Source organism: Ciona intestinalis, chromosome 8, assembly GCF_000224145.3.
Source record: "Ciona intestinalis chromosome 8, KH, whole genome shotgun sequence".
NCBI lineage: Eukaryota > Metazoa > Chordata > Ascidiacea > Phlebobranchia > Cionidae > Ciona > Ciona intestinalis.
In genome coordinates this window covers 6,319,192-6,330,323 of record NC_020173.2, presented here as the reverse complement: position 1 = coordinate 6,330,323, position 11,132 = coordinate 6,319,192, and the positions used below count along the sequence as shown (strand labels likewise).

At 34.3% G+C, this 11,132-nt stretch overlaps 1 protein-coding gene across 1 annotated transcript; it reads left to right on the top strand.

Annotated features, from left to right (window-relative positions):
* The first annotated feature begins 230 nt into the window (after window positions 1-230).
* On the top strand, window positions 231-10,827 carry LOC108949681 (very low-density lipoprotein receptor-like). The gene is made up of 8 exons (XM_026835710.1): window positions 231-381; window positions 1,045-1,173; window positions 6,869-6,994; window positions 7,962-8,089; window positions 8,575-8,707; window positions 8,804-8,924; window positions 10,168-10,280; window positions 10,655-10,827. Exons 1-8 carry the CDS (start codon window positions 264-266, stop codon window positions 10,810-10,812), a joined length of 1,026 nt encoding a protein of 341 aa, XP_026691511.1. The 5' UTR covers window positions 231-263; the 3' UTR covers window positions 10,813-10,827.
* Window positions 10,828-11,132: the final 305 nt, after the last annotated feature.

The following is an 11,132-nucleotide window of genomic DNA, read 5'->3' as shown; positions in this document are numbered from 1 at the left end:
CTAAGGGCGTGCGGTATATTTAGACAGACAACTTTGGGCATAATAAGATTACGAACCCCTTTATCTGTAACTGTCAGGTACATACGAGTTATTTTATATTCTTTACCTACGTTTTCCCGTCAGCGCATATAGATGGTTAATTTTTGCAGCGATTCTGTTTCTCATTCCGGTTTCGTAACGTATATTTCCGTGTGTGATTATACCGGTCGTTTTTTTTTTATTGCAGGTATGCGTTTAGTCAGCATTTCGTACTGTTAACCTGAATGCTGATTTCAATACCAATAGAAATGAATAGAAAATTTAAAAGGGATAAAGGCTTGAATAAACTCAATTGGATTTTATCTATTGCTCTCTATGTTCTTCTTTTACTGGCTTTTGTAGGTGAGTAAGAATTCAGAATAATCTAATTTTCATTCTTGAATAGAAAGTATATCAAGGAAATAATTAAGGTTTTTTTTCCTTGTAATTGTAATGTATTAGTTTTGTTTCTAGAAAAAGTAGAAATTAAGCAATTGTAAATACCATGTTAATTGGCTTATTTTAAAGTCCTATTTATTTAAATGTATATTGAATGAAGGCATGGGCTAAAGTGGCACGAGGTGTATGAAACAGAACACCCATGTTATTTTTATAACAACTGTCGTTGCCCTGACGTTAGGATAAACAAGTTACATTGAGTGGTTCATATTACTAAAGAAGTTACAATAGCTTTAGGTATTTGAATGGAGTAAAAGTATAGCCTATTGTGCAAACGGGCACATTGTGTATGAGATGGTATACCTTTGTAGTTCATTTGGTTTGTCATATATTAATTGCATAGCCTACTACATAAATGTTACTATTATATTGTAGTGTATAAAAAGTAGAATATATGTGTATAATGTATAATAGCAATATTTATTAAAATATTCAAGTATATATTGTTTATTAGCCCATTGTGTGCAGAGTACAGTGCGTATGAAACAGAACACCTGTGTTATTATAAGCTGCCATGTGAGGGTAAATAAATAAGTTCACATTCATGAAATAATTCTTGAATTCCAGACTGCCTCGGAATCCCATGCACTGAGGAATATAATAAGTTCTTGTGCGATAACCAACATTGTATTTGGAAAGCGTGGAGATGCGACAAAGAGAATGATTGTAAAGATAACTCCGATGAAATAAATTGCGGTACGTCTTAAATATATGGCTTGTAACTAAAATTGTCATTATTGGTAAACATATATATAGGCAATATATATTTAATGCAGTGTATTTTTTACATAACATTATAAACAAAATGTAAAAAAAATTCCGATGAAGTTAATTCAATAGGTCAATGACTCTGTAACTTTTTGCTATTATTGAAAAGTGGATTAATATTTATATTAAATCCAGTGCATTTTATTTTGTGCTAAGTATAAAATATATGTTTGATAACTATTGTTTATTGAACTGTTGGTATATTTATTTAATCAATGCATTTTTTACATAATTTAAACAAAGCATGAAAAATACTTTAGATTGGGATATAACAATTACTTTTCAATTTGTATATTTAATCCAAATATAAGATAACATAATTCAAACACTCTTTGAACACAATGGCCAAGATCAAATTAGTTAAAACAACAAAGAGAAGGAATTAGCACCAAAGTGACAGTCGTTAAAACATATTAACTACTTGAGCCAAAGCGTCAAATCAAACAGCCGTCATTGTTTTGTTAATTTCCACATCTTTGCTGTTCTAATTTATCAAATATTTAATATGTATATATTTTAATTATCACCAGTGTGAAAGTTGGTTTTCAATTTAAACTTCCATTTCCGCGTGTCTAACTGATTAACAGTCATTCTCAGAAATACTTGTTATTTTTAATCTTTGGCTGTTTATGAGATTCTAAATACTTCAAAGTTACCAAGAAAACATAAACAGGTTCAACGCATTTGAAGTTTAATTTAATGTTTCAAACAAGCATATTTAGGGTTGTTTTTTATGCAGATATAACAGTTAGAAAGGGTGTAATTAGATATATCAACTTATCAAGTCATAACAGCAAATCATAATGTGTTACTTCGTGCTCCATATATTTTATTTAGGCCTTGCTGAAGACCTGGGATTTAGGCCAGATTTGGCCCATTACCCCAATGCTGTATCTATACTGTATAACAGCAAGTTAAATATAGTATGGTAACAAAGAGCAAGATATATAGAAAATATACAGCAAGTTACAGCAAGCTATTTTGTGTTACTGTATGTATTTGGAAAAGTCCTTTTTAAGGACCTGGAATTTAGGCCAGATTTTGCTCATTACCTCAATACTGTATGTATACTGTATAACAGCAAGTCACATACATAGCTAGTAGCTACTGCATAACAGCAAGTTACAATGTATACAATCACTATACTGCTGTATAGGGTGTTGGTGGCGAATCCTAAGGGAACGCATGCAGTACTTACTAGGAATCACCACGCCTCCCCAATACCACACATAACGTGGGGCATTGTCACAAGGCATGCAGACTATCCGGTGTTGTATGTTTGGTTTCCCGGTGTTTCTGATTGGACGATTCACATCACACGATGATGCTCAGTTTCGTCACAATACGGCGTATCTGGTTACGTCACAGTCTCGAGATCGTAGATAAATACGCGACGTAAATTTCGTTGGCCGACACCCTGGTGATTCATAACGTCATTTAATCTCTTTGAATACGATAGCGAAGATCAAATTAATTAAAACAACTTGAAGAGGGGAATTAGCACTATAACGACAGTCGTTATACCATGATATGGGTAAAAACTACCTGAAGAAAAGTGCTGAACCCAACAAAACGTATAAATTACCCTGTATTGAATTGTGTTGAAATTAAAACAAATTAAAAATGAAATTGGGAGAAAATGTGTGTAAAAAAAAGAATAAAAACATGGCCCATCTTACCCCACCCTACTAAATGTCTGTGAGTCTTCACCCTTGACGATTTGATTCATTTAGATATAAGGCCTAACCCCATGTGGCGATTAACCATACCGTACGAGTGGAACAGCAGATGTTACGCTCTGTTTAACCGTCCACAAACAAGACCCCACGAGAGTCGAGCCGCCAACGTAACAGCAATGCAGTGGTTTCTGCAAAAAAAGGTTTCTTTCCACTGGTATACCATGGAGTATACAGTTTTCGACATCGTTGAAAATAATAATAATATATATATTATATAATATATATATATATTATTATATAATATATATATTATTATATATATATTATATAATATATATTAACATATTGTTTTTGTTTTTTTGGGGGTAATTTTCGAAACTTCTTAACCGCGTTAAAAATATAAATTTATAGTAGGTTGCGGTAAGATGATTCATTTTAATTCTCTTTTATCGTCCCATTTGGTTGTTAACAAAGAATTTTTACAAAACTATACAACTGTAACCTCACGACTCTAAAAGAGCGTTGTTAATTGTTAAAAACACGGTGAGGAAAATTGAAATCGTTGTTTAATTAAATTGATCGTAACTATCGTATGCGAATGAATAAATAACATTAATGTTATGTTGTGTCTACCCTGACCTACTTTCACAACAGCTCTCACAGCAAACAATGTTTCAAACAACTCGTTTGTCTACGAAGGCGTTTGAGGTCGTTCGTTTTAATCAAATGTTTGCGCTGTCGGTTCAAAACAATCCTATTTATGGTTGCTTTATGTACCTTCTTTGCATTAAAAGTTCAAATTTAGGCAGATGAGATTCTTTTTCAATATTATAACGGGACGTTTCTTTCTTTTGCACACGTTTATTTACAATATTAGTTTTAGACCACAGTCCCCGTGAGGCCGTGAATATTCCCATTCGTGCCCACACCGATCGTTTATTTATGAACACTTTTATTTACAATATTAGTTTAACCATTGTAAGCTATTATACGTCGGCCTTCAGTATTCTTATTCACGATTTACGGGCCGTCTCTTTATGCATACTTGTTTATATTAGAAGTTCAAATTTATAGGCCGTACAGACTAAGAGACCATCCCTATTCATGTCGAGTTGTTATTCTGCGAAGTGTAGCGGCCACGATTTTTCAAAATGAAAATATGTTTTTAACCGTAAGCGTGTTTAAAGACTGCCTTTTTGTCATATTTTGTTATTTCCAATCTTCACTACCGTAACCAAAGGGCTCAATAAAAGTTGTTTCAGTGTTCTTAATATAACATATTCTTTGCGTCACTTTATAACCCCACCCTATCGAAGTCATTTTCTCCTTACGTGATGAATACTAAAGAAAATCCAGGCATGACAATAAACTTCTATTGTAACTATAACGTATTATTTTATCCCTTGGGTCACGGTTAAGGTGGCTGTACACAGTATCCGGAATTCGTCCGTTTTGTCTGTTGTGTCCGGGTTTCGCTGCCGCATGCGGAACTCGGTAATGGGTTTGCATACGACTTCACAAGCGAATTCGCATGCTAATACGCACGCCGGATACTGTGTACAGCTACCTTAACGAACATTGCAGTAATACACAAAAATGAAAAGAGAATAATTGGTAAAACTACAGTCGTTATAAGTTTATAACACGCTTATGGATAAAACAGAAATATAAAACTTGTTCAATAAAAAAACGACATTAATGTCAATTTAATAAAAAAAGTATATGTTGTAGGGTGGGGAAGATGGGACACCTTTTCATTCTATTTTCTCGTCCCATTTGGTAGTAAACAAAGAACATTTAAAGATTTATAAAACCATATCTTCACGGCTCCCATAGACCGTTGTTAATTGTTTAAAACACGATCAAAAAATTTGGATATTATGTGCTAAAGGTGTCCTATCTTCTCCCACCTTACAATATATAACGCATTTTTAAAATATATTTTATACGAACACCGAATAACGTATATATTCGTGTACAAATGACCTTACCTATGTTATTGTTCAACGTGAATAACGCGGATGTTTTGATTGAATCGTTAAATTAAAATATATTATGTGAACAAGGAAACGGTCAAAGTCACTCCGGACGCCATGAGTTATACTAGTGTATACAAATAGAAAACGTAGCTTTTCCGTAGCTAAAAAATGCCTGGTAACAATGCGTCAACCCAGTGGTCACTAACAGGTTGTTCAAATTATCAGCCCAAACAGAAAACAATCACCACAAAGTTATATACGTGGTAACTTTAAACGGGTAAGGTGTATGAACACCCGTGTTATAACGACTGTCGTTTTCCGGCCACGAGGATAAGTAAGTTACATCCATTCTTTCATATAAAAATCATGAAACTTAACTACTTGGTCAAATTAAAAATTCAGCGTAGATTTGTTTTTTAATATTTTATAAAGTACCTCAGCAATGGAAAAGTTTTTTAGTAACCACAACGGCACCATGCCCTCAGTTATCAAGGTTTTTTATGAACGAACGTGCTGTATCGTCGCTTTCTTGTAAGAATGTTCTTTGTGCCTTGTGTTGACGTATTTCTTATCATAATGACCTACAGTACCTTGTACATACGAACACATTTGTTTGTACACCGACACATGCGAGGGTAAAGTCCGAGGTTTCCACAACAATAACACGTGCGATGGTTAAAGTCTTTAATTTTATTGAACCTTCGTTTCGCGCCCTGACGATGTCTCGCCCTATGAGATAGGAAATATTTGTTGTAATAAATTTGTGATCGTCCTATTTCGTAATAAACAAAATATATTTACGGAATTATAGAACCGTATCCTCACGATTTAAAATTGCGTTGTTAATTGTTTAAAACACGATTATGAAATATGGGATATTATGTACTAACGGTATCCATCTTACCCCAAAGACGCCGCGGTACTATCTAAAAGTTATGTACAAAATCGTTAAATTGCCTGACACTTTTGTTTTAAAGCTACGTTTATGGTCAAAGCGTTGGTTGGCCGGATTTTTCAGGAAACCAGTGAATTACGCGTTAGCTTCGTAATAACTAGAACAGCGCTTATATATCAGTGTAATTGCTCAAATAATGTGTATTGTTTTGTACCTAGTAATAAGTGCTATACCACATGTGATCTTACTGTAGAATTACCGTTTGGAGCTGGCTTTTTGTCATACATATATGAATGTATGTAACTTACTTTATGCTCGTGTAGCCGGAAAACGACAGTCGTTATAACACGTGTGTACATACACTTCGTGCCCGCTTACGAGTCACAATGTATGTTACTTATTGAACTTTATTTGTATGTTACTATTTGAAGAAATAAATGAGATGTTATATTAGATCGGCGAAAACTTTTTATATCAAAACACGTAAACACTTTCTCGTATCTTTACAAATCGTTATCTCATGTAAACTATGCGTAGGTCTCGCGTGTAACTACGATCAAATCATTCGCAGCAATTTGGTTTTAAATGTCTCGTTTGACGGACGGGACTAATAGACTGTGAACAGGCTACGATCTTGCACTGTTACCATGTTTTTGCCTGCGTTTGTGTTGGTATACATGGTAACTTGTAAGCGGGCACAAAGTGTATAAAACAGAACGACTGTCGTTGCCCCGCCATGCAAGGATAAATAAGTTACATTACTTAAACTCATGTCGTTTTCACCTCAAACGTGTTTTAACGACTTCTGTTTTGTATTGATTTAATGTTATATATGTGACAATGTGACCACTATGTAAACTGCAAATGTATTAAAATGACACAAACACACATATAAATCACATGCAAAAGAAAGAAGGCTAATTAACACGGTATTTTGGGTTATTTACAAAAGCGTTTATGAGCATTGTAAAGGTGTTAAAACGACACACATATGCAAACAAGCCACTTCCTCTAAAAGCATGTTGTTTGCACTTGCCACCACTTTGCACTTATATGCTGTTTGTTTACAGAAAACAAGACGTGCAATGCTACTGAGCAATTTCGATGTAACAACGGACTATGTGTATCGAGACGATGGCTCTGCGATGGGGAGGATGATTGTAAAGATAATTCAGATGAAGACCCAACCATGTGCAGTGAGTAGATTACAGGAATTAATAGATAACAGATGTAACTTGTATATGGAGGGGGGGATTATTACACCATTTATTAAATAAATGTAACTTATTTATCCATATGTAGCAGTAGATGTGTTTTTAAACACATTTATCAATGACTGTATTACATTGTATTGCATTAATTAATAAATGTAAAGGGAGGGGGATGTAATAAATGTTATTCATTATTTAATAAAGAAATGCCTTGCATGGATACAATTAAGGAATGTTATTTTTAAACACATTTATTAACGACTGTATTACACTGTATTGCATTACTTAATAGATGTAAAGGGGGGGGTGTTGTATGTTGTATTAATTAATAAATTAATGTTATTTATCCTTGCATGGTTTCAATTAATGAATGGATGAATGTAACTTATTTAACCGTATGTGTCCTTAGGCAGTACGGGTGTACTGAGCTCATTTATTAATGGTTGTGTTACATTAATTAATAGTTGTAACCTGTATAGGAGTTGGTGTATTTTGTATTAATTAATAAATGAATGTTATTTATACTTGCGTGGTGGATTAGTGACCACTGGGTTGGAGCAATCATGTTAAGTGTCTCGCCCAGGGACACATACGCCCACAATGGTAGCAGCATATTGCAAGCTATGGCAACCACACCTTGCATTCAGGGAACTGCAAGTCATTTAAAACAAGTTGTAACTTGTGTACAAACTACACTGTAAAAGTTATAATATAATAGGGTGGGGAAAGATGGGACATCTTCTCATTCTATTTCCATGTCCCATTTGGTCGTAAACAAAGAACATTCAAAGAATTATGAAACTTTCTCACGACTCTCATATAGATCGTTGTTAATTGTTTAAAACACGATCAGGATACTTAGTTATTAAACACTAAAAGTGTCCCGTCTTCCCCCACCCTACTATATAACAAGCTCTTGCATCGCATAACTTTGTATTAACTCCATACACAGAGAACAGACCGTGCAACACAACGGGCCAAGACTTCCAATGTGCGCACGGTAAATCATGTATTTCATCCACGTGGAAATGTGACGGTGATCGTGATTGTTCAGATGGTAGCGATGAAGTGGATTGCGAGGTAAGATGGCTTTGCTTGGTAATTATTAACTAATGTGTGTTTGCTTTAAATATGATGGATCTTGTTTTGAACGGAACTTAACTGTAACTGGTCTTAGCCCTTATGACTGTTTAATAACTACATGGATGATTTGTTGGTGTTTAACCTCTGTGAGGTTTAGTAACTGATGGCATATGTGTTGGATAGCAAGACACTTAACATCAATTGCTCCAACCCAGTGGTCCCGAATGGGTTGTAGCGCTCTGCATGTTGGGACAATTCTGGGCTGAGTAACCAAAGCAAAAGGCAAAAGTAAAAACTTATGTAGTAGTTAAAGCTTTTCCAAAAAGCTGGGTAAAACAACTGCATGACTTATATGTATGCTCATCAGACAAAGATAATCCTTAAGCTGGTGGAAACATCTACGTGACTTTCTCTGCCCCTACGTTATCTTACAGACATAGATATATTAGATAAGCCACCACATTAACACATGTCTTCCACAGCAACCTACATGTTTACCAAGTGAGTTCCAGTGTAGCAACCATGAATGTATAACGAGCAGATGGAGATGCGATGGAGAGATGGATTGTGAGGATGAATCCGATGAACAAGGGTGTCCGCATAAAGACTGTGCAGGTTGGGGGGTGTTGATGTTATCTTTGATTTTATATTACATAGTTTATATTTTTGCAATCATTGGCTCATTGTATCTTACACACCAATTATTTCCAGCGAATGAGTTTCGATGCAGCAGCCACCAACAGTGCATCCCCCTACCGTGGAAATGCGATGAAGACGAAGATTGTGAAGATGGATCGGATGAACAAGGATGTCCTGCTAGACCCACACCAGTGTGAGTGTTATATTATATGCATTATACTTAGGAGTAACACCCTTCTAAAACTATGTTAACATGTAATAATGTTAAGTTTAGGTGTCACAATGTGTCTTCGTTAATATCAATCATAAAGTTGCACATTTGTTGAGATCGCAAGTTCGCAACAATGTTTTTGGTACTTTCTAATTTTCTATTCTCAAAGGCTAATATCCTATATTCATATGCACAGGCACAATGTTAGGGTGCTTAGGATAATATGTAACAACATTCTATAACCAGTGGTGACATCATATGTTTTAGCAGCAAAACGTCTTATGGTCTATTCTTTCCGTTTATCTAAGCACTTTACACACAACACTGACTCACAACCAATTGTCCACTTTTCCCATGGTAACTTGATATCCTTTAACATAATGTTGGAGGGAAATTAGTTTGAGGTTAGCAACTCATTTTAGGATCAGCTTACAATGTAAACAAACCCGTTTGGCCCTTAAGAGGAAAGAGCCACGGAAATTTAGAACATTTTAAATAAATTTGTCAGTTCCAATAGAATTCTCTAAAAACCAGTGTTAAGAAAATGTACTTATTTGAAACATAATTCTGACAATAATAATAAATACAAAATGAGAATAAATTAAATATAATCCTAATATATTTTATGTTGTGTATAAATTTTTTTTAAATATCTGATTACTGATTTTAAATTTGATACGCCTACACGTAAACTTTCGTACATGTTACTTACGTATTACTGTTTTAAATTGTGTGCTTACTTGGATCAGTGCTGCATATAGTAGTAATAACAGGTGAGACTACACTGTTAGTGTAATAGAACCAGCAAAATCATTTTATTAACTACAATATTGCATTTGACCCATTACCATTACCTTTTTACAAAACTTATATATACGAAAAACCAAAATCTTAAGATCGATTTTAACTTCAAAAACTATATGAAAAACTCTAAAAAAAAACTATTCCTAGGAGTTTTTGTTTGTTCTTTGTAACAAACAAAAGCATTTTTTTGCAGGTTTTTTTTGTAAATTATATATATACACAGTGACACAGCCACGAACCCTTTTTAAACCCCCAAAGTGTCACGAACCCCCCCAAAAAAATTATTTAAAAAAAAAATATTTTTAACATTTTTTGATTACATCCCCCATTTTTTTGGCTGCGCCACTGTGTGTATAATATATATTTTTTTAAAAATATTTATTTAGTTATTTTCACCATCTGATCTGTCTCTGTTACACAGATGCCCCGCTGGTTACTTCTCATGTCAGTATGGTTTCCCTGCTTGTATTATAAAGACCTGGAGGTGTGATGGTGAACCTGATTGTAGTGGGGGGTCTGATGAACATAACTGTTGTAAGTTTGCTTCGTGGTTTTTGGGTTATTTTTTTTAAATAAATGAATAAATGAAAGTTATTTATCCTCGCGTCGCGGGGCAACAACAGTCGTTATAACACGGGTGTTCTGTTTTATACACCTCCTGCCCGCTTACAAGTTACCACGTATGTAACTTTGTGGGTAATTGTCTCTGTATGGCTGACAATTTAACTATTTTAATACAACTTCAGTACTTTGCTGTTAAACAAGTAAAAATCTTACGTTAAAGTTTAGCACAAGCGTTAAACTGTGAACTTACTTTTAATTTTCCAAACTTTTATCTACATTGTAATATATTCACATAATTGAAAGTCAACGCCGGCCGATTAAAAATGAAACATTTTCACTCACAGCCACGGTGAACACTGAGTGCCGTAACGACCAGTTTGCCTGCGACATGCATCACTGCATTGATGTTAACCTTGTATGTAACGGAGTGAGAGATTGCAATGATGGAGCTGATGAACTGCAGTGTGAAGGTAATGAACCAGTTGTTATGTATACGGTTTAACGGTTACATATATTATATATGGCAATTTAATAAATGCATTTTTTTGCAATGAATTACAATGTGCAGCCGTGCAGGTGATGAACCTTTTGCTATGTATACGGTCACATATAACATATTAATATATATCTATTTTTTCCAATGAATTGCAATGTGCAAAGAATGGATTTGTTGCCAAGTATATAGTCACATATATATATTATATACGGCAATTTTTATTGTGTTTTTTTTTTGAATGAATGACAATGTGTAGGTTGGTGATTTGTTTGCCACATTTCATCTTATGCTGTTGTTGTATAAGGTACCATATGTGGCAGTTTTAT